Here is a 23,887-nt window from a genome sequence, read left to right as displayed (position 1 = left end):
CTATTTTGATTTTCCTTTTAAATTTTAATTTGTAGTTGGATCTCTCACAAGATATTTGTGTGGAGTTAATTCCTCCTGCTGGTTTGCCTTAAAACCAGAACAAAATGAAATATGCATATTTCAAGATAGAGTACTCCCTGTTAGCATGTGACACCTGTCCAGGGTGACTAGGCCAAGAGACATGAAGAACGATCCAGTACAGTCAGAGCTGATCACCTTGGAGTCATTTTTTTTCAGGCTCTCCTCTCAGTCCATCCTGGTCCCCAGCTTAAGTTTTTCTCCATCATCCTTCTTCTACAACATCACCGAGAACTATTTTCTCATAAGGCCTGAATCCCCAACCTGCAAAAAAGCGATTTGCAACATATAGATGAAAAACTTAGCCTTTCCATATTCATACCATATCTATTTATCTTGCCCAATGCTTTTCCTGCTTTATCTGGAACAAGCAACAGCTGACATTAAATTAGCAGCTCACACTCCCAGCAGCCCTGCTTCTTTACAGGGATGCCATCAAACAGAGGTGAGGTGGGTAGGTGCCTGTACACCTCTACCCCCTCCTGGGAGGAAGCAAGGGAATTTAATCAGTCATGAGCAAACCTCAGGACATGTTACAGAGAAATTTGCTGTGCCAAAAAAGATGATGTTTGGCTTCCCAACTTTCTGACTGCAGTGCACCGCTACACAGTGAACAGATTCTGTCTGGCAAGTAGAAGCTCATTTGCTCCAGTTCTTCAGCCAAGTACTTTGCAAGGTCAAGAGTGCAGTCAGCTCTCAGTTGAAGCTGAAGACTGCAGAAGTCTGTGCATAACGTATCTACTTTGCTGGCTGCTGCCCCTAGTACGGCTTCAGTCCCAAAACTATGTCTAGACTCATAAATTTAATGTGCCAGAACTGTCCTCTGGCCTGGAGCCCTCCTTAGAGCCCATGTCATGACTGTTAAACTTTCCCTCTCCATCCCAGTTAAAGAGGCCTCACTCAGCTCTGATTCTTGCTAACGGGTGATCCTGCCTGAGGAGGCTTTGAGACCGCTGTAGTTCTTTTGGATCAAACAATGCTAGGCTTCACGGTGACAGCATCCCAGTGCAGACCACCAAGGTGCAATACCCTGGAATAGTTACCACTGCACTACAATGTACCCAACCAAGGAGTAAGGTGTCTATGACTTGGCAAGATATCAAGACACTACCTCTGCACTCACTACTATACTAAAAAAAGCAAAAAACTAAATGGACCTTGCCTGAAAATGTTGTTAGCTTACAGTTTTCACCTTGACTGTCAGTCTGTTTGGTGCTTTTTTTATAACACTTTTATTACTGAGCCAGTGTTAAAAATAAAAGTAAGTATGTAAAAAGGCAGCACTTTTCAAGGCCATATAAAAGGCTTGAAAGTCACAGGGCTTTGAAAAGGAGGACAGTCTGCATCCTGGGATAGTGGCATCACCAGCTGAACAACTTTGTTCTCTGGCCGGAACACTCTACACTGAGAGCTCATAAGCTGTTAAAAAACAAAATGAGACACTCACTGTCTGAGACCCATTAACCACCCTTTAGTGTCCTGGATCTAGAAAAATTTCAAAATGCTATGGTTTTCTGAGACAGCCCAGGAAAGAGGCTTTTGCCTTTCCTTTAAAAGGTCACAGGGAGGGTTTACACTATCCGATGATGTCTAGTCTCTACATTTCTAAGAATTTGGATTTGTTTTAGCTGTGCTTACTGTCATCCACCATTGAGGTGAATACTTCCCTATTTGTCCACATTAACTTGGAATGGGTGTTTACAACCGAGACTTAAAAAACAACAGAATCATCCTTGGCAATGGCCAGCCCCTGAGCAGGTGGGTGAACACATTCATGGGACCATTCCCAAGAGACTTCACCACCCTGGCTCTGGCACCACGGGCACTCCAGGCAGGGACAATGTCACAAAGGCAGACACCAAAATGGTATAATGATCTTGAATCATCTCCATTGCTTTGGAATAAGCAAAACTGGGGGAAAAAATTCCAAAATATTGTAAGGAATAATTTGTTTTTATATTATCTAGAAATAATAAAAAAGTATACATTATCACATAGGTTTGGTTTTTTTTAAAGACCAAAATCATAATGACTAGTCATATTAAAAAATACAAACTCTAGCATAAAAGACAATATGCATTTCTTGACAGTCTTACATAGTGACACAATCTATAGATTTAAACATACCATGAAAACAAATCCAGCCATACCTTCATCAACACCCACACAGACATGAATTCTTCATCCCTTTTAAAACCATCAAAAACCAGTTCCACCAAAGTGTGAATGCCACAAAAAATGTGTCCATCTGAGACAGACAAGGCATTTGGATGTCCACACAAAAACAACAAAACAGCTCACACTATGTTGGAATGTAAGGAGCTGGCGACAAACTAAATTATTCAATAAACGTGTTTTTCTTGACATTTTTTATTTCTTATTTTTCAGTTTTGAAATCAATTCAGAAAAACACTTTGCGTCTAATCTTGCTATATATAGAAATCACTGAGGTGCAGTGACAGCAAAACCCACTTAAAGCTCTGCAGGATGAGGTATTCTGCAAACTTGCTCAAAAAGCAGACTCTGTGGAGCATCTTCATTAAGATCAGAAAACAGTCAAAACTGTACATTCCAGTCCAGCAGGATCTGTTTGATTTTAACAACTGTTCTATTGGAATATATCCCAAATCATTTTAATTTCATAATTATGGAGAGTAATGTAAGTGCTTAACTGAGAAAAGATTTCCAAAATATATATTTTCAGCACTCAAGCCATGATTTGAATCTAAGCCCCTTCAAAACATGTATCTGGTATTCTAGCCAAAAATGCTGCCTTGGAATGAGCAAAAGCCAATACTTGTGCTCTCAGTGAAATAGGAGAGAGCTACTCAAGGTAGGTTGGCTCTGAGAGGCACCATAATATTAGAGTGGCTTCAAACTGGCTGGAGCCTACTTCATTTCTCAGTAGATAATTGGTTAAAGGACAATAATGTATCTGTATTGCTTTGGGGGGCTAAAAATGCCAGATTCAGCTAGGCAAAGTAGCTCTTCAGGAAATTGCCTTCCCTTCCATCAAAAATTCTTCAGAGGTGAAGTCCAGACTGGCTGTTCTGAACTATACCAAGATAGGGACTGTTGGTATGTCAACATTTACAAATAAATACTGTCTCTAAAGCCTGGTCATTTTTAACCTTCAAATTTCTTCTCCTACCTTCAATTACACTGATGTTTTTTTTCCCCAAAGAAACAGAAGGCTTTGGTCTATAGGGCATTGAACACACAGTTCTAAATTGGTTGGAAATAAGTATCTGAACCTTAAATACATGGATGTGCAAAATATGCTCACAGACTCAAACTAAAAAATTATTTAGATTAAACAATTTTTTGTATAACTTTTTACTTAAAAATCAATAGTTCTATCTCATCCCGGTCACTTATCACTTTTCCCCATCATTCTTCTTTCTTTCCACCCTGCTTATCTTCATATTTTTATCAGTAATACAGATAAAATTTCAAATAGCTACTTTTCTCAAAATCATTGATAACAATCTCATTCACTGAATTACTGTCTTTTTCATTTACTGACAAGATTTTCCCTATCCTTCTTCTGTGTGTAGAGTTGTGTATAAATAATCACTTTGCAGTGTAATGGTTTTTAATCATTTGTTCAAACAAACCAATTCAAACTAGAGAAAATATTTTCACTTAATACAGTTGGCTGAAATCAGGTGTACCCAAATAATATGTTTAATTAGGACTAATCTATCATAGTATATTCCTGATGAAAAGAAACATTCCCTGAGGTCACCAATTTCTTTATTTTATCTACTCCCAACCATGTCATGGAAAACCATGCAGATTTGGTTCTTGTTTAGAACTGCTATACTGAATAAGGACTTCGTTCACTCATTACAAAATCATTCATCTGGCATGGCCATCCTCTTTTTTTTTCAGTTTTATGTATGATTAAGCTAATTTTTGAGAATTGTAGGGTATTAGTAGTATTAACTATTCTATTGATTTAGTGTAGTATATGTGATACGTTCACATACTTAAGTTCTCATTTACAATTTATTTTATAATGTGTATTATTCTTCTTATGTATCTTCACCTTTTAGGGTTCTGTGCAATACAGGAGAAAAAAAAATCTTTATTTAGAAATTAAAAGTACAGTGTAATAGTTTTGGTTTTGGTTTTTTTGGTAACATTCTATTTATTCTATGTATTTATTGGTACTATTGCTCTCTGTATACTCTCTCTTTTATTAGCCCTGGATTTCTTAAATTTAATATAATACAGAGTTAAACATACCTTATTAAGTATTCCCAGCCTTACTTTGCAGCCAAGATGAGCTGAAGGAATGGCACACTGCTGTACCTCATTATTACATTGAGAAATCCCAGGCAATTAATAGATTAATTTTATTTTCCCTCTGGAGGTTTGACTGTTTTCAGAAGAGAAATGAAGATAAAAATTAAATTCATATATTAAATAAGGCATTTTTCATTAGGATAGCTGAGCTTCACTCTAAGCTGTATTTCAGCCTCCTGATTGTTCAGGCTGCAGGTTTACAAGTAGGTACATAACAGCTATGCTTTGTCTGACACAACTTGCCTTTGTGATTAGCTGCTCTTTAAAAATAATGGAGCTTTGAACACTGATATTTTTTGGAAGGTTTCTAGGAGTGTGAAAGTTGTGAAATAAAATATAAAGAAACACCATTCTGTCAGAGATTTTGCATTATCCTTCCTCTTGAAGATAAAGATAAGGTTTTATAGAAGGCCCCAGAAATATGAAGAATAATTGAAAACTTACAAGTCTCTCTTTTCCTCTTCCATATACACCAATGTAATTATACAGTTTAATTATTGCAGCTCTCTTTTTGAGGTTCTTGGCACCCCAATTCCTTCCCCCAAACATGTTGGAAACATTGTATTTGAAGGTTTTTTGTTTCCCTTCATTCTGACTTCAAATTAACATTAAAGATTTCCAAATTATTTTTTCCTTGCAGAAGAATGAACATTTTGTCCTTATTCTTTAAAGCGCTATTTTTTTTACCTTTACAAACTCACCCACTCAGACTTTTGTGCAGCCTCTCCCTGGTTTGCTCTGTCAGAGCAGTAGCAACAAGACACTGTTTGCATCCATGAGCACAAAATAGTACCATGTATTTTCCTATCTTATTCACAAGAAGGTACTTCTGTTACATAAAAAATATATAAATTATATATAAAAAGCTTTATATAAAAAGCTGTTATTCTCTGTTGATGACCAAGAATATTTCACTAGTTTAACATTACTGAATTGACTCTGTGGATGTTAAATTAAGCATGAGACCCTGAACTAATCTAAAGAACAATGTGTAATCCCCATGAGGATTTACAAAGCAATGCACTCAGACCAAGTGATTTGAATGTCACATGGAAGAGAAGCCATTATTTTTTTTAGGAGAAAAGGACAAAAAGTATGGAGCAGCGTGTTAAGGCACACCTTAGATCTCTACCTAAACTTCAGCTGAATATAGTAAAGGGAATGCTTATCCTTTATCAAGGGGAGTAGAAATCAGAGTCATAAATTGCTGTGGCTCTACTCTTGGTCATACTAATATGTGCCATTGAGAGATTTACTGTGATGGTGGGTCAAGCACTGGAAAATGTTAAGAAACTGTGTTGTGTCCAGCCGTTCAGATGTTCAAGACCTGACTGGACATCACCCTGAGCACCCTCTTCCTGGTGAGTCCACTCTGAACAAGGGGTTGGACTGGACAACCTCCAGAAGTGCCCTTCCGCCCCAGTGGTTCTGTGACTCCAAGAACTGACACAGATTGCCTGAAAACGTTCATTGGAAGGTCTCCCCAATGGCTTCCAACCGTCTTAAATTCAAATGTCTACAATGAGCTCCTTAGACACCTTTCCATTCTGCAACACTTCCTGAATCTTTACACCATACTTTTGTCCTTTGTCTCCTCCAAAGATTTTGTTTACAGGCCACTAAGATGAAAAAAAACCAAACAACTACTCCCAAGACCATATAATGAGTAATTTTCTTTCCATATTAGAATTCAAATTCTCATCTCTGAATGTATCACTTGCTATTGAAGATCAGGATATTTATGGGGTTTGCATATAAAGAAACATATAAAAAATTTAAAAAGTAACAACACAAAATTTAAACAAAACTAGTGCTGAACAAGCAACATGGAAATGCTGCTGTATAACTCAAGTATGAAAATACTGCTGTACAACTCAAGTAATACAAGCAAATAAACAGCTAGGAATAAACATTCATTATGTATCTGTATGCAGAAAGCCTTTTAATCAGAACTCACTCTAACTCAAGCATGGAGTTTCCAGAAATCTGACCTACTTTCATTTTAAAACAATTTGTGTAATGTGCATACATTTCAGTGCCTCGTATTTAATCTTCACAATGCAATCTAAAATAGTTGTAGAATGACTTAAAAGTTTGCAAAAAACTGCAGAGCAATGTGAGAACTATTTTCTTAGTTTTAATTACTTATGATTACATTCTGCAGTCATATATAGGTGATGATCTGTCTTAAAAGTGTTGAAAAGTCAGTACCAGAAGACTTTAAAGCAAAGCACTATTGTGAAATACTTTCTGAGGAAGAATGAAGATGTTGAATTTTTCTTTGATAGAGTGGTCACATGAAAAATGTAAACTAGCAACTTTCTTCCATATGCACGTATTTTTATCATTTAGCAAACTAAACAGAGCCCATGTGCTCTTTGCCAGCACTCAAGAGAGGCTGTTCTCCTGGTTGCATTTTATGTCTTGGTGAATTTTAGAGATGCTAAACTAGCACTGTAAAATTTAAAGCAAATAAAATTTGAGCACATCAGTTGCTTGATTACATATTAGTTCCATATAATCTTGACAAAAATCCCAAACAATTATATTTAGATATTTTGATAATGTCACAAGGGCATTTACATATACCATGTAATGACAGATTAATGGTTTTATAGAGAGAGGCCTCTGAAGATTTCATAACAGCAAGCATTAATTAATTCTTCCTGACAATTGCTACACAAAAATACACTGAACGGCTTAACGCTCCATAGTTTCTCATTGTGCCTCTCCCTGTTAGCAGCAATCTTTTCTGTTCCCAGGGTTCCATAATCCCCAAGTCTCTGCCACCTCTAGGCACTAGCAGTGCTTGTGGCACCTGCATTTTGAATTTAACATTTGCCTGGAGCAAAATCTACATTGCTCCATTTATGCAGCCTCCCACCAAATAGTATTTATTTGTCTGTTACCCTTTTATACTTGCAGTATTAAAATTTTCACATCTGAAACCTCCTTGTCTAACAAGATGGCCAATGTTCCTCCCTTTCCAAAAAGCCAGAAACCATTTTGAGAACATCTGTATATATACCTCGGCTTTCTGAAAATCAATGCTTATTTCAGTCAATGCTAAGATTTCTACTGATGTTAAACTGGCTTTAGACCAAATTGGAAATGTTAAGTGTATTAAGCATCAGCAGTTTCAGATATCTAATCTTAACATTAAACATAATGACTTGTGAATACTGGAGCATTTGGTGTTCCATCTGGTTTTTGCCTTTGTAGTTTATATTGTAGTAAGAGATCCACTGATCATTAGGAAGCAGACAAAATAATAAGCATATATTTCAAGTGGAAAAATAAAAAAAGAAATTTAAAAAAAGCTAACTTTCGTAACAGTCATTCCTTTAAGTTGCCAGGTAGAAATATAAAATTTCTGAAACATTTAATCTAAATATACAAAAGCCAGAGCAGAATGTGCACCAATGCTATGTTTTAACTGACTTAAAATTAATTTAAAAGGAGCATTTTCTTTTAAAACTGACTGAATAATGAAATATTTGTCCCACATTCATCAAACAAGATCATTTTTAATGTTTATATTGTGTTAAGTACAACTCAGCACATCTAAACTTCCATTCTGAAAACAAATTCAGATTCAGTGTTGTTTGCAAGTATCTTAAGAAAAATTTGTTTTCTCATAAAACCATGAATAAAATATGGAAGTATTTAAGTTGCAGAATGTTGCTAAACATGTTTTCTCTTTCTTCTATAAAAATGAAAGTTTAGTAGAAACTAAATAAATAAAACTAAACTCTTTAGATACCATTTCATGTAATGGTATCTAAATGGCTCTTGGAGTTGTCCAAGCTGAAAGAAAACCAATCCAAAAACCTGCCTTGTGTGGAAAAAAAACATCCACCTCAAATTTCCTTTCATTAGACACATTGAGTTGTCAAAGTTATAGACTAGTCATCCAGAACTGAACAGAATAAACAAAAAATCCCTCCATGCTTTCTCTTTTTAGCTCATAGTTTAATATTTTCATCAACATAACACAGGAGCTATCTTGGCTGATTTTAATTCACCATTAAAGAAAGAAAAATTGACAACAACCCTTCCTGAACTGACAAAGGCTTTCCTTTCCAGGAGGAAGAAGAAACAAAACTGACAATAAGTGACAGAATGTAGTTGTTTGTCATGTCATTCCCTGTGATAGAAAAAAAGTGATTTTTTTCCAGAAAAAGCTTAGTTTTTAAAAGCTTGCAAAAAACTTTAAAACCTTTTTGCTGGCATGAACTAAAGTAGGTTTAGAAACAGACTGTTTGTGAAATAAATGTAAAAGCACCAAAAATACCATGAGAAGTTAGTCCCGACAGAATACATTGTATGCCAGTATTTTGGTTGTGTATTAATCATAAACTATAGAATCACTAAGGTTGTAAAAGACCTCTAAGAGCATAGAGTCCAACTTTGAGCAAAAACTGTTTTCCATGAACTTCTCCAAAATGAGTCCATCCCATGAGCAACAGCTCTCTGAAAACTGCTGCAATGTGAGTCCATCCCATGCGCTCAAATTGCTGTGGTATGGGTCACTCTTCCATGGGGTGCAGTCCTCTAGAACAGGCTGCTCCAGCCTGGGACCAGGGCCCCTCTTTTCATGGGTTTGCCACAGGATGACAGCCTCCTCTAGGCATCCAGCTACTCTGGTGTGGAGCTTCTCCACAGACTGCAGGTGGATCTGCACGGGCTGCAGGGGCACAGCTGCCTCACCATGGTACTCACTATGGTCTGAAGGGGAATCCCAGCTTTGGTGCCTGGAGCACCTCCTCCCCCTCTGTCGCTGTTGGACACGAAATAAAGAGTGTGGAGTCTATTCAACAGGCAGAGCAAGAATCCACAGAAGCTTTATTTTCCAAACTTTTCAGCTTCTTATAGGGTGTTACAATACAGATTTAACATGATTGCGAAAGGGAACACCACCTCTGTTGTCCCATTGGTGGAACAAGGGAAAACACACTCATCACAGCTGTACAATACTGTTTCGAGAACTATGAATTATTTACACAAATAGTCCTTGGATGAGAGATGTTCTCAGGAGACTCCCTTGGGAACAGATCAGCCACTTACAGACTGGAACTCTCTCAGACTCAGAAAATCAGGTCCACACCCCTCCTTCTGCACTGACCTTGGTGTCTACAGAGCTGTTCTGCCCACATATTCTCACTGTGCTTTTCTCTGGCTGGAATTAAAACCGCTTCTACAATCTTTGTTTTGATTTCTTCCTAAATACACTAATAACAGAGGGGCTTCTGCCATCTCTAATCAGCCCAGTCTTGGCCAGTGCCATGTCCCATCTTCAGAACCATCAGGGACTGGCTCTGCTGGACATGGTGGAAGCTTCTGGAAGCTTCTCACAGAAGCCACCTCTGTGGTCCCCTGCTACCAAAAACCAGGCCATGCAAACCCAATACAGTGTGCTAACTGGGATGAACTGAACATCGTTATGAGGAACAATACTGACCCCAGGTAAAATAAGGTCCTTCACAGGCAGTAAATAACACGTCGTCTTTTCTTTGTAACATGTTAAATCTCTGCATATTTTTTTTTCCATTTTGTGCTCTTTAATACCTACCCAGGACCTCTGTCAATTAGGAACAGAGAGTAGTTGCATACACTGTCCCTTTCTTCCATCTCCACAAGAACTGCATTGATAGAAGACTAGAAAAGGAATGAATTAGGCTATGCACCTTTTTATTGGACTGTTTTGCAAAAAGCAAACTGTTATTAAAATTTTACAAAGTATTTCTTTATGAAAAATATTGATAGCATGGATATTTATTTTCTTGTATAATATGTACATTCTGCTACTTTATTACTATTGAGCAGTGTAAAAATGCTGTTTATTACATGCATCTAGAGTATAACTCATAAGCCTTGAGATGCATATTAACAACTTCTGCCAAGACTTTTATTTCTCTGTTCTCCCAAACAGTACTATGATGTTCTCTTTCAAAAAGTAATTTAAATATAAAAGGAAGTCTCTTTAAAGCATTCACTACAGAGATTTGTTATTTGTTTCTAAATGAAAAAAAAAGCTTTCTATTAATACAAAAACAAGAATATTTTCATAACTAATTTACTTTTGGTCATAATATGGCCTTAAAGGATTGCCAGAAGTACTGTACTTAATCATAACAAATTAAGTCTTTCATTGGATTTGCAGGAAAAGCCTGAGTGACAGCCACAATAGTACAGCATTACAGAAATTGAAACATTAATATTTTTCATCTTCTTGCAAAAGTAAGGCTGACCCATCAAAAATTAATTTAAATTATTCTATTTTAAGCTGATTAAGACTCATACCTGGAGCAGTCAGTTATTTTTCTGTCTAGGACAGCTCTCTAATCAAAAAAAAATCTAATTAAAAGGATGAAGAAGATAGAGAAGTCAGTAAGAAAGATACTGTCTTCCTAAGTATGTGAAGAAAGTCCAAATACAGTACATGTCAGCAATCCCTCTTGTTAAGTTCTTTATAATCCCCTTTCACACAACATCTAATTGTTTTAGAATCTTGAAAGCATTTCACAATGGGTTCATGAGGCAGAGCACTGTTTGTTGGCTCTGTAGATTCCCAGACAAGGAAGGCAAGGAAGGGCATGACTGCAAGCTACCAAGCAGTCAGAGAGGACCTTCCTCTGCCTTGCTCAACAAGGACCTACTGCAAGTAAGTTCCAAGGACAAGATAGTAGAGATATGATAAACTTTGGAGCCATTCCCAAAATTCAAAATAACCAGCACTAACGTGGCTCTACATAAAAATTTTTGTACTGGAAAAAAACCTGTGATGAATAAAGTAGCTAACTCACAGTTCTCTGAGAACACACTTGAGTGAGCTGCCATTGTTCAGCCTGAAGAAGCAAAGGCTCCAGGAAGACCTAACTGCACCCTGAAGGGAGCCTACAAAAAAGCTGGAGAGGGACTTCTACTTGGGTATACAGTGATAGGACAGGGGGGAATGGCTTTAAGATGAAAGATGGTAGGTTTAGATTAGAGTCTATGAAGTACCCAGGCTATACCTTCACCAACAACATTCTCACTTCCTTTTAAGAAGAAAGACTCAAGACCCACACAACTATTACCAAATTTGATTTCTAAAGCTCTTTTTAATGATTTTCAGACACATACAACTGTCAACACCAATATAATTGTTCAGTGTGAAAAACCCCAAATGATTTGACAGAAATTATATGCAAGGAATACTGGAATGGTGGCAATGAACTTCTGCATCTCACAGAAGCACCCTCAGACACTTAATGCCACCACAGTCCAAAGGTCATTTCTTAAAAATGACAGGTGAAAAATCTGCAGCTGTACAAGGCCAAAGTGGGAAGTATCAGTGAGGAAACATTTGGACGGCATGTGAGGAGTCCTGCAAAGATACAAGGATACAGTTGGACAGGGATATTTTCAACAAGCGGTGTTAAAAGAGAAGTAACTGGTGGTGAAATAGAAGAAGCTCATTGCAAATCACCTTAAATCAGCTATAATTGTATTGAAATTGGGATTATATGACTAAGACAGAAAATAATGAAGTGCCCTAATTGTGCCTCAAGACATTTAAATAGAAATTATATGTAGGGCTTGTATAAATGTCACTTTATCAGATGTTATAATTTTCATCAAAATTACTCTCTGTAATTGAGTAATTCTACTCAATTAATTGCCTTGCTTCCCCTGCTCCCCACAAAAGTACAGTTCCCAAATGACTATGTGAATATCAACTGTTCTTATTTTACTGCATGAATAATAAAGCTAATCTATGGATATACATTTGCTCAGTTGAAACTAGTTGAATTCTGCTAAGATGTGTATTATGGAAAGAAAATGGCTCCCAGGAAACACAGCTTAAGAACATGCCCTGCTTCTTTCAATAGCCTTTAGCATATGCAATTACCCAGCAACTCACTGGGGACAGAAAACAAATAGAAAAGATTTGGAACATTCTTGCTTCAGTTGCCTAAGAAATTATTTTTTTCCTAAGAAATTATTTTCACTTATTAACCTTTGTCTCTTCACATAGTTACTTGTGTTAGTATTACTTACAATTATTCTCCAAATAACTACAAAATATAAGCATGCAACCATCCCTTATACTTCTGATTTTGTGTTAGCTACTATGTAGTACATATGTTAAGAAGTCTCTCTCCGAAGACACTGAGTCAGCTTTAATTGTGTATGTAGAGTTTTAGCAACACACTTTGAAGCTAGACAGCAACTCTTTGATCTTTAAAAGCTTAAGTGAGAGATTCAAGTGTATATCCTAAAACTTGCAGTTAATCTGAATTAAGACTCAAAATGAGGGACTGATTCACGATTCAAATTAATCAGACATCTTAATATGACAGTGGCTAACTGATTAGTGTCCGGAATATGTCATTCTTATAGAGAAATAAATCCTAAGAAACATTTACCCTGTAACTTTTATTGGTAACATTCTGATATGAAGACCTCACTCAATGTGTAATACACTCATAGAGAAGGAGTTTCAATTCTTCTTGGAGTCAACAGACAGTGTACTCAACTGTTCACATGACAAAAAGATTTAATAGTTTCAGTGCTGCTCTCAGAGCACAGCTAAAATAAGGTAATATTTCAAAATTACATCACAGCATTTCACATCAATGTAGAAAATTCCACAATAAGTGAAGAGTGAAATGTAATACTAGGTTGCTTTTTCTTTTCTTTGCATAATGGTGGTTTGATTTTATCCACATTCTTTCCAAAAGAAGAGGTATTTGTTCACATCTTTCCCCTTCACAATTATGTCCCAGCTGTACTCCCAGCACAAACATACAGACACACACACCTTTTTTAAATTATTAAATCAGCTTCATCTAGTTTTGAAGAAAGATGAAAAGAACACTAGTACAATAATTCCTGATGTTTCAGTAGCATCACATAACGCTCTTGCTTGAAAAGGACAACACTTAGAATAGTGTCCTAGTCTAGTTAAAATTATGCTTGGTAGTCTCAAAAAAGGACACAGAGACACCTGGATTTACAAAGAGACTGTGTTTAAGTCTGAAAAAAAATTCAAACAACTTAGTACAAAAGTGTCCTGTTATGATTCAACTCTTGAAGGTTGGGGACTCCCCCCGCCCCCCCAGTCTCTAATCAGTATAAGGAGACAAATATCAAGCTCCCACACCCACCCCAGCCATCCAGCTGAAACTGCAGAGATTCTGGCTCTCTCCCAGAGCCCAGAATGTGAGCAAAGTCCCTCTACTCCACCATATGAGAAAATCATGTTTACTGCCTCGTACCAAAAAGGAAGATTACAAAAACATTCACCTTAATATAGATACTAGGATCCTGTGATGCTATAAAAAAAATTAAAATGTTTGGAAGAAGGGAGAGTAGGGATCTGGGAAAACATCCAGCTCAGAATGCTTTTGAGTCTTTCACGCTCACTTGGAGAAATGTAACAGCACTCTTCTCAGATGCATTTAATAAACCTGCAGCTACTTAACCATGTTCCTCACTGTGAGCAAATGCTGCTTGCTCTTACATGCAGTAAAAAGTAAGTAATCCTGAAATCCTCAACTTAATGTCAGTACAGAGCCAGCAGCTGACACTTATGTGTGCTACAGATTCCTTACATGCTCAGCACTGGCTATAGTCTTCAGCTTTTAATCATACCACAACTGCAGAGCCATGCTAACAGAAAGTGTAGCCTCCAAAATGAGATATAATCTCATTTTATCAATTAATGAATTTGTCATTTATTGCAAAAGTCCTAAGGAGTTGCTTCAAGTTTTCCTCTATTATAGCTAGTTTTCTACTTTCTCCTCTTTATTTTAATATTAAAGGCATATGAATCCAATAAAGAGAGATAAAATAAATGCTCCAATTGATTATTCAACCAAGTTCCATTGACCACAGGAGGTTATCAAAAAACTTGCATGCACAGCACAAAATATCAACTACATGAAACATTATTCATACTTACATGTAACTGATTTAAAAATATTAATAAACTTTAATGTGAGAACTATATAGCTTCTCCACACAGAATATAATAACCAATTCATTTACCATCCTGTAAGACTTTTTTGGGGCCTCTAGACTGCTAGCTACAGTCAAGCACTGTAATCACACCAAGTAGCTGTGGCCTCAGATTCAAGATTTCCATGCTACATCTCACAGTGGAACATCTGTCAGTCCACTGCAAATACAGATGTTCTCTGGATCACAGACAGTCTTAAAAAAGTTTGAAAATAACATAGAAGCATGTACTGTAATCACTGATCTTCTTGATGGGAGATGAATTGGTGAGACAACATTATAACAGACATTACTAGATTTCAGAATTAATTTTCTGCTAAAAATAGTGAGATTATAGATTCTAGTGTTGTCTTCAGCTAACTCTGGGCTCCAATGAGAACCAAATACTGTCCTGTATTTTGCCTAACCTTTCTCATCTGCATTTTCTACCTCACAACATATTTAATGATAAACCTGTGAATTTTCAATTTAAAGTTCTACTATATATGGAAACAATTTTAAATTACTTTAAGAGATATACTGTATTATTTTCAAATTTCAATGAATACCAGTTTCCACTATTTAAACTCCCCAAACACTTTCTCTTGGATTTTGGTCAAGCTTCCTCCAGAATACAGACAATTTGCAATCAAAAATCACTTCTTCATGGAAACACATAGATTAAATACTCCTCATTTGACTCTTTATCTCCAACTTCTGTTGCCAGACCCTTTTATCAGACCCTTTACTGGACAACACAGACACATTACAAAGAAAATTCTTGTAGTAGAGATAACAACTATTTTGTAATGTACAATTACAGATTTGAAAGAAAATCAGAATCAATTAATTTCATTTGTTCTTAATGACAGAACAAGAGGCAACACTTCAAGCTGCAGTAGGGTACATTAGCTGCCCTACCAGAGGAAAAAATTACACTCACCAGATCATTAAACGAACTGCCAACTGAAGTTACAGACTCATTATCACTTGAAACATGACACCTATCAGAGAAGCCAGAAATAATAAATTTGCCTTGCCAAAATGGTAATGGGTTGTCCATAAATTCCAGAAGAAACAGATTCCAAAACTAAAATGGCTTGATTACATTACAAGAATTACTTGTTATTACAGTCTGCATCATTTTGTTTAGTCAATAAGAAAGAACATGAGAAGTGCTCTAGCAAACAGCCTCTTGAAATATTACTTGACTGGTAGTGTATTTAATGAAGCTTTTTGTTATAAACATTCACTTCTTTTCTTACTGTTTCAAAATTCATAACTTTGCATGACATAATGAAGTTTTGGGCAGGAAATAAAATCCTCTCAGTTGTGTTTTTTGCATGTATTTTCTATACACATAAAAACAATGCCACCTGCTTGTCATTTATCCCATTCTATACCTTATGTGAGGAAAACCATCAGGTATGGGACTAAACACAGCCTCGGGCAACCACTGTGGCATGGCAGAGGCCCAGCTGTCACAGGCAGCTCTACACAGAGGGCACTTGGTGTCCAGGAGCAGCAGGAGCAAGGGATGCTCCCGAGGTGCACAGCAACAAAGGTGATTTGGACACCAGGCTCTGAGAACCAGGTAAAGGGAGCAGACAAGGCCAGGCCAGGAAGTATAAAACAAGTTGTGAGAAAAGCTAGTGCTAGTGTGGGTCAGTCTGGGGGGAAAGCAGGTCAGGCAGGGCTGAAATAGGGTTCCTGGGCCTTGAGCAGGGAGGTTGCAGCCCAGTGGTGCTCTCAGGGTTCAGACAGTCCACCCCCATCATCAAAATGCAGTGGTTCTGGTTTGAAGGCACAAGGGCTTAGTGAAACGCCATGGTGTAATTTAGATTTTACATTCTGGTTTGTTTCTCACTTTTAAAGCAAGTTTTATTTACATTGGCCATCTAATTGTGAAAATTAAACTATTTCAGTACAGGTAGGGCAATCTGTCTGCATGGTATAGTTATTCCTGCACAGAGACAGGCCATGCTTAAAATGAGCATCTCCACTGAGTCTGCAACACCGGGAGGAGGCTTCCTGACAGCTTTAGTAACTTCAGTAAATGACACAGAAGTCTAAAAGTGAAAACTGTGAAAACATTAAGTTCAGTAGCATGCATACATTCATTAGAATGAAATTAGAAAGGGCAGTAAAAAGCACTACAGCAGTGACAAACACCACAGTGCCTGATTTGCAAGCACTGTCTTTGAACAAGTTCCCACAGCTTAGGAGAGGGAATATTAACCCCAGACACCCATAAATTTAACCCCAACACTCATAAATTTTCCTACAGACATCTCAAGCTATACATTAAATAGCTTTCACAGACAAAACATCAAAACACATGCACTGAAGCTTTAACACAAGTCCTCTTCCAAACAGAACAGTGATTGTCAGGCTGACAAAAGAACTGATCTTGGTCCAGAAGGTCACACACTTCACTTTCAAGGACAGCCCAGAATAACTTTGTGTAAACAGCATGAAAAGGAAATACGTCAAAAAAATTAAAAGATAGAATCTTGAGCACAGAAAAATTCTAACTGTGAAATAGCAACCAAAGTCAAAATGATTGACAATTTAGCAAGGTTCTTTTTTTCTTCTTAGATATTAAAGTTAATTAAAATTGGTGAAGTCATCAAGTCATTTGTGGCTTATCCTAAATGTAATATAATCTCATCTGAAAAGCATGAAATTGCTCTGCCTATATCTATTACTTCAATTCTTGGTAACCATTATAGTCATTCAATAATCCAATTACTATAAATTACATTGCAGAAGTAGGTCTATGCAATAGCCAAAATAGAAAAGGGTTATGACATTGTCTGCACAACATTAATTGACCAAAAGAAACTTATTAGATAAAACAAACTGAAGAACACAATTTTTTGACTTCCCACAAGACATATGTTTGTTCAGCAGAACAGAACACTATGAACATATATACATTTTTAAGTGCAAGAGTCAGAATGTATATTGAATCTAGAATGTAAGATTAACCTTTTCTTTCAATGCAGTTTGGAATGTATTGTTTGACATCAGTAAATAGGCACTCTTGGATGCTGATCAAACAAACATCCTAAAATACAGGAACAACATACTCATCCATATAAAGTTCCATTTTCTGGTGCCTGAGATTAAAGATTCAAGATTTGCACGCAAGGAAAAAGTTCCCAGAAGAAGGGATATTTAATAAATACTAGTATTAATAGTCTACTTCCAGTGGTTTAAAATCTGGTTTCAGTTCAGAGCTTTTTAACACAAATAAATATTTATCTTAAGTTTATAAACATGAGGAATAGTTTATTTTGGCTAGAGTCTCGCCAAAATGTCTGATAAAAATCTAGCAGTTCAGTGTCAGCTCAGGAATCAAAGCCAAAACCACACATGTTAAGGGAGAAAAGATGGTATCTAAAGGACTCAAGGTTGCAAAAGGTTTGACTGAAAGGGTGAATGGAGAGAAAATCAAAGCAGCTTCATTTTCCAAACATTTCCAATGAAAATTTTAAATGTAAATTTAAACTCCACTAAATTAGACAGGGAAAATGATGCTTTGGAATATGAACCCACCTCACAAACAGCGAGTTTAGAAAAATCATTAGCTGTTATGCAAAGTTAGAGATATGCTAAATGGTAAGAAACAATATTTGTATTTACCCTGTTTTACACTTCAGTTTATGAGGATGCAACATTCAAATGATCAGGCCATCAAGCCTGAAGGAAACACTGTCACTGATGTCCACAGACAGCTCAGTTCTGTGGTCTGATGACTAACATCTACAGCTGGAATCAGTAAAACCCAGTGTCCCCATCCATAGCTACACAGCATTATCCTTCTTCATGATACAGAAAAACATATTAGAATTATCCTAAAAGAGTTAAGGCTATTCCAAATTTCCTTCTTTGCCTGTATTTACAGAAGGAAAACACTTTACAGAGCATTTAAAACCGTCCTATGAAACAGAAAGCATGGGGGGTTTATTTTGCAGATAATTGGAATGTAATGATCACACAAATAACTTTTCACTACATATTTCACTATAAGTAAGTAACAAGTTTTGTAAAATCAATATCCAATAAAAGAAAACCTCCAAACAAGCCAAGCATTAATTATCATAATTTGCAACAGAAAAACTATTACTTCTTTTCCTTTTTGAAATCATTAAAATATCAGGCAAAAATCTAAAGTTCTTTAAAAAGTAAATATTCAGAAATTATTGATGTTGTTTTCTTCTTTTCCTCTGGACTAAACAGCCAGAAAAAAATTCTGTTCCCATATATTTCTTTAAGGTATTTAGCTTTCATATGTATCACAAATGAAATCTCTGTCTCATGGAACATGAAAGCATATTCTCTGAAATTCTTCTTAAGTGCAAAGCACAATCTGGCTCTGTAAATCTCCCGAACTATCAAGAAGTGAGGCAGCCAAGAAAAAAAAAAAACAAAACATATATATACACACTCATGCACAAGGTAAAGTAAGAGTCAAACCCAATTCTGACAGATTAATTACAAAATTTCATACTGATTTATAAATGGTGCCCTCTCACTCAACACATCCCACAGAAGTTGCTCTTGTATTAATGAGATCCAGTGGATCTAAAGCTACTGTCATAAAATGTAACAACTCATATGAAGTGAAAATGAAAAAATAAATAATTAAGCTACAGTGTTAATATAAGCTGTAAAATAACTACATATTTATTTGAATTTCTAAATGGAATTTCATACAGAAAAGAGATCTGCTTACTGTTTTAGTGTTTGAGACAAGTAAAACATTTCAGTTACATGTAGAAAATGGTGACAACCACCACTATAGAAGAAAAAAAGGTTTTACTTAAAATAAATATTATGTTTCGCTTTTTCAGTTTTTTTCTGATATATCACCTTACGTTTTGCTCAGTACTCTTCCTTCTTTTTATACCTCTGCATGTTTTAGTTAGTTAGTATTTAATCTTTTTAAATACATATAATTTTTCTCCATGGTTACAAACACATTTTTTTGGTTCTCTGTCCTAGTTGAGATTCCAATTTCTATTCATGATCTGAGCACTTCTATTATAATGAAAATCCTGAACAGCACATTTTTATCAGCTACTATTCATTTAGCTTCAGCTACTTTTTAAAAAGATCTGATATTAAGTAATTAAAAACTGTAACACCAAAGCTAAGTTTGAATTTGAAATGTAGTTGTGTCTGACCCAGTAATACATCTCCAATATTTTGCCTATTTTAAATAGGTAATTTGCCATCATTTGCCAACAACACCAAGCTGTGTGGTACAGTCAGCAAGCTGGAGAGAAACGATGTCAGCTGGACAGACTTGAGAGGTGGGCCCGTGCAGACGTCCTGGAGGTCAACAAGGCCAAGTGCAAGGTCCTGCACCTAGACTGGGGCAGTCCCAAGCAAAAATAGAGGCTGGGTGAAGAATGTATTGAGAGAAGCCCTGAGGAGAAGACTTAGGGATGTTTGTTGAACAGAAGCACAGCGTGATCTACCCACGTGTACCTGCAGCCCAGAAATCCAGAAATTCTGGGCTTTATCCAAGGAAGCATGGCCAGCTGCTCAAGGGAGGGGATTCTGCCCCTCTATTCTGTCCTGGTGAGACCCCACCTGGGGTGCTGCATCCCGCTCTTGGGTGTCCAACAAAGGATGTGGACCTGCTTAAGTGAGTCCAGGGGAGAATCATGAACGTGAGTGTTTAACTCCCCTTAGAAACTGAGGAAACCTTAGAGCAAAAAACTACCCCTGAAAGGGTTCTACAAGAAACACAGACTTTTGACACAGGTTAGTATGTGTTGGGGCGTAGGATTTTTTCATTTGTTTCTTCCTCTTCGGGAATTTTCTCCCCTTTTGTTGCTATGAAACCCTGCCCCACCATGCCTCTGTTACTGCTCCGGTGCTTTTGCTACACTGTAGCTGTGCACCCCTGCCTGCTGGGGCCAGCTCCTGCTACAGCTGCACAGGCTCTGATACACCTCATCTACAACTCCAGGATTTACCTCACCCCTGCCATTCCAGCTTGCCGCTTCCGAGATCCCTGCTACAGCTCCTTTTTCTATCCAGAGGAGGCACTGGGGATCAGCTGCCCCAGGGGAACTGTAAAGGAAGCTCCTTCTCCGTCCATTTCTGCTGTCTGTGGCCGTTAACGTGTGAGGGGGAGGTGGCTGAGCCCGCGCCACAGCGCCCCCTGCCGGCTCGGGGGTATCACCGCCCTGCCCTGCCCAGCCAGCAGCCAGCAGCGCCCCTGGCGGCCGTGCCAGGAACTGCGCCGAGGGACACTGCCTGCGGCCGGGAGAGCGGCTCTCGCTGGGCCTCTGCTTGTGCTCCTGCTGCTGCTGCTGCTGTCATTTGTTTGCCTTGTTATACATACTAGTAAGGAACTGTTATTCCTTTTCCCATATCTCTGCCTGAAAGCCCCTTAATTTCAAAGTTATAGCAATTCAGAAAGAAGGGGGTCATATTCTCCATTCCAAGGGAGGTTCCTGCCTTCCTTGGCAGACACCTGTCTTTCCAACCAAGACAACATGACAAGACAAGGGGGAATGGACTTCAAGTGACAGAAGGTAGATTTAGATTAGGTATTAGGAGAGAAAATTTAACTGAGGGTGCTAGAGCTTGCTCAGAGAGGTTGTGGATGCCCTGTTCCTGGAAGTGTTCAAGGCAAGGCTTCCAAACCATTCTATGATCCTATGATATGAGAATAAAATCCATTACTGAATGCTGGAATTTTAAAGCTTTTAATAAATCAATTGTTGCAGAAAGGCATTATACATGTCACATTATAGAAAGAAAAAATCAGAAGTATAACATTAGTTTTCAGAAGTCTCCTAAAAATGCTTTCTCCATCCCACTGCTATATATCCATTAAGTTAAATCTTCCTGTTAGAAAATAAAACATTCCTAGCTGTTGTTTAGTAACACAGTGTGCCATGGCCATTTTACCATGTGGCTTTCCTACATTTTGACCAGGCATTAGATCTCCTTCTGCCTTAATTAATTTTATATTCAGCATCTTCAAAGGAACAAGAGCTTTAATTAAACCTTTTTTTTATTTTTACTTTTTTTTTTTTTCCCCTGACAAAATTCAAATGTTATTATACTAATTAGTACATTATCTGAAAAGAAAGTACTGGATACTGGTTCTGTAATTCCATCCAGGTTATCTTACATTTCATCTCTTGAACTACCACAGAGAGGTATGTGACCCTGGTATGACACGATCTACTGCAGGGACCCCTGGAGATGTCTACTGCAGCCTTCTGCTCAAAGCAGAAGGGTCTACTGTGACAAGTAGACCCACAACCACTACCTCCAGCGTCCAGACATTTAACTCATGTCACCAATCCAGATCATAATGTACCTGTGTCCTTGCTATAAGAATACTATAGAAGACAGTTTCCAAAGCCATACTAAAGTACAGGTAAACAAAATCTGCTACTCTCTCCTTTTATGCAAATCCCATCATTTTATTATAAAAGGCAACCAGGTTGCTCAGGCATGATCTACCCTTGCGAAGTCCACACTGACTTTTCATAATCACCTTCTCCTTCATGCACTCATGAAATCTCTGTCACATTCTAAAAGGATCCAACTCCACAATATTGTGAGGGCCCAAGCTGAGGCTGCCAGACTGTATTTCCCCTTATCTAGCTACAGGTCTGTAATTAAGATTGGTGCAAGGCAGAGCAAAATGACAGCCAAAGTACAATACTAAACATTAGAAATAGTGAGAAAAGTTTACAAACAGGACCAGTTAATGCATGAACAGGCACATATACCCTCTTTACACATGATCAGATTAGAAAAATTCTCTCTCCTGCCATTCACCTGATCAATAATGAGAAGACTTTGTGTCATATATTTATTTCTTTCTTTTCACTACCACTATAATGAAATTGTTGGCAGACTAAGAGTCAAGTATTAGCAATAGTTGGCAACATGCAACAGGAATTGTGAAAACCTGGGAATTAAGTTATTAGGGTAATGGGTACTGCAGTCACATTTATGAACTGCTTTTCAGAGGCAGAAAAAGCCCTATGTTACTCTCAGGATATGGGTCTCATCTCATGTTCAAGGATGCTTTGAACTAGAATTAAAGCATCCAAAATACTCTTTCCAAAATATTTTTTTAAACTCTAATCTTCCCCCAATCTTTTGTTTTTTTCACAACTTTTCCTGATGAATTAATAGCAAGAAAAGTTTCATCTAGCAAAAAAATAAGGTATTTTCACCTGCTAATAATTCTCAAAATCACACCCTCTCACATACAAAAAAATATTAGGAAGGAATAGTAAGGAGGTGTAAGAGAAAGAGCTGTCAATATTTATTGTTTTAGCCTGACCTCCAGTGCTATACACCAGTATCTAAGGCAAGTGGGGGATTTAGCAGGGTAGGCAAGGAAGACACAAGTACTTTCTTCATTTGTACACCGGGGGGAGGGGGAAGGAAGTTGGGGGAAACAAGAGTGGATAGTAAGGAGACTGCATCCTGTACTCACTTTAGGAATATAAAAACAGAATCAAATTTACTGAGCCTGTATCTACACAAACTAGTAATGCAGTATAAAACAAGTCAATCTGCAGAGAATAAAACTGTTTTTGTCAGGGATGCAACACTCCTACCATCAGCATTTTGAAGAGATTTTAATTTGGACTTGTTATAGCATGGTCATACAGACTGAACCCTCAGTGGATCTGCAATTAATCAGGTGCACCTATGAAGCAACTTTCAATTTAGTTCCTGTTCTGAAAGCCTGTATGCTTCTCTATCAGCATTTCAGTTAGCATTAGAAGCAGATTTTTGAAGCAAGTCTCCTCCAGTCTTTCCTACTTCTCATACCCTGGTCTCCATCATAGCATAGTCCCAAAGCACATGAGCTGGAGGTGCTCCAGGGGCAAACCTAGACAGACCAACCACTAATAGTCCACAAGATCCAGCTAGAGCTAATCTGAAATTGGTAATGTTCAGTCCCTCTGCCTTATTCCACAAATCTGCCTGTATTTAGATGTGCTATTTGTCAACACAGGATATAATTTTGATGCTCACCAAAGCCATGCCCCTATCCAAAGTAAAATATCAATGCATGTGTCCTAGGATGAAATAATTTTTTGAATGGATTATTTTCCATTGCTTTATTCTGCAAATGACAGATAATCTAAATACTTATTTTTTTAAAAAAAAAATCCTTTACTGAGATCACTGATAGTAAATTTCCTTGAGTAAAAGGGTCATGAAGTCTCAAAGACTTTTGAGCACATCAAGTCAGTACAAGGACGAACAGGCAGCTAAAGCAAGCAGCTGAGAGCCTGAAGGTCAGGTGGCACAACTCGTATGAGTGAATCTAAATGCTTTTGCCCTTCCTGAAGACATGGACCACAATCACACCTCCCACAGGAATGGCTAGTTCCAAGTCACATTTTGGATATGATCTGGAAGACTGCTAACTAGCAAGGACAAAATTATGTAAAGGAAAATGCTAACATTGTAACAGTTATGAACAAATGCATTTTTGTGCTTGGCA

The 23,887-nt window shown here is 37.4% G+C and overlaps 1 protein-coding gene across 1 annotated transcript in view; it reads right to left on the bottom strand.

Annotated features, from left to right (window-relative positions):
* SNTG2 (syntrophin gamma 2) overlaps positions 1–23,421 on the bottom strand; it is a 208,690-nt gene extending 185,269 nt beyond the window's left edge. Inside the window, exons 1-2 of the mRNA XM_033512933.1 lie at positions 23,413–23,421; positions 20,367–20,708 (exon numbers count right to left, since the gene is read on the bottom strand). Coding sequence (XP_033368824.1) covers positions 20,367–20,708; positions 23,413–23,421 — 351 coding nt within the window. The remainder of the gene's footprint in view (positions 1–20,366; positions 20,709–23,412) is intronic.
* Between the last annotated feature and the right edge of the window lie 466 nt (positions 23,422–23,887).

The sequence above is a fragment of the Parus major genome, chromosome 3 (genome assembly GCF_001522545.3).
Source record: "Parus major isolate Abel chromosome 3, Parus_major1.1, whole genome shotgun sequence".
Classification (NCBI taxonomy): domain Eukaryota; kingdom Metazoa; phylum Chordata; class Aves; order Passeriformes; family Paridae; genus Parus; species Parus major.
The sequence above is the reverse complement of the archived record's forward strand: the minus strand, read 5'-3'. Positions and strand labels throughout refer to the sequence as shown.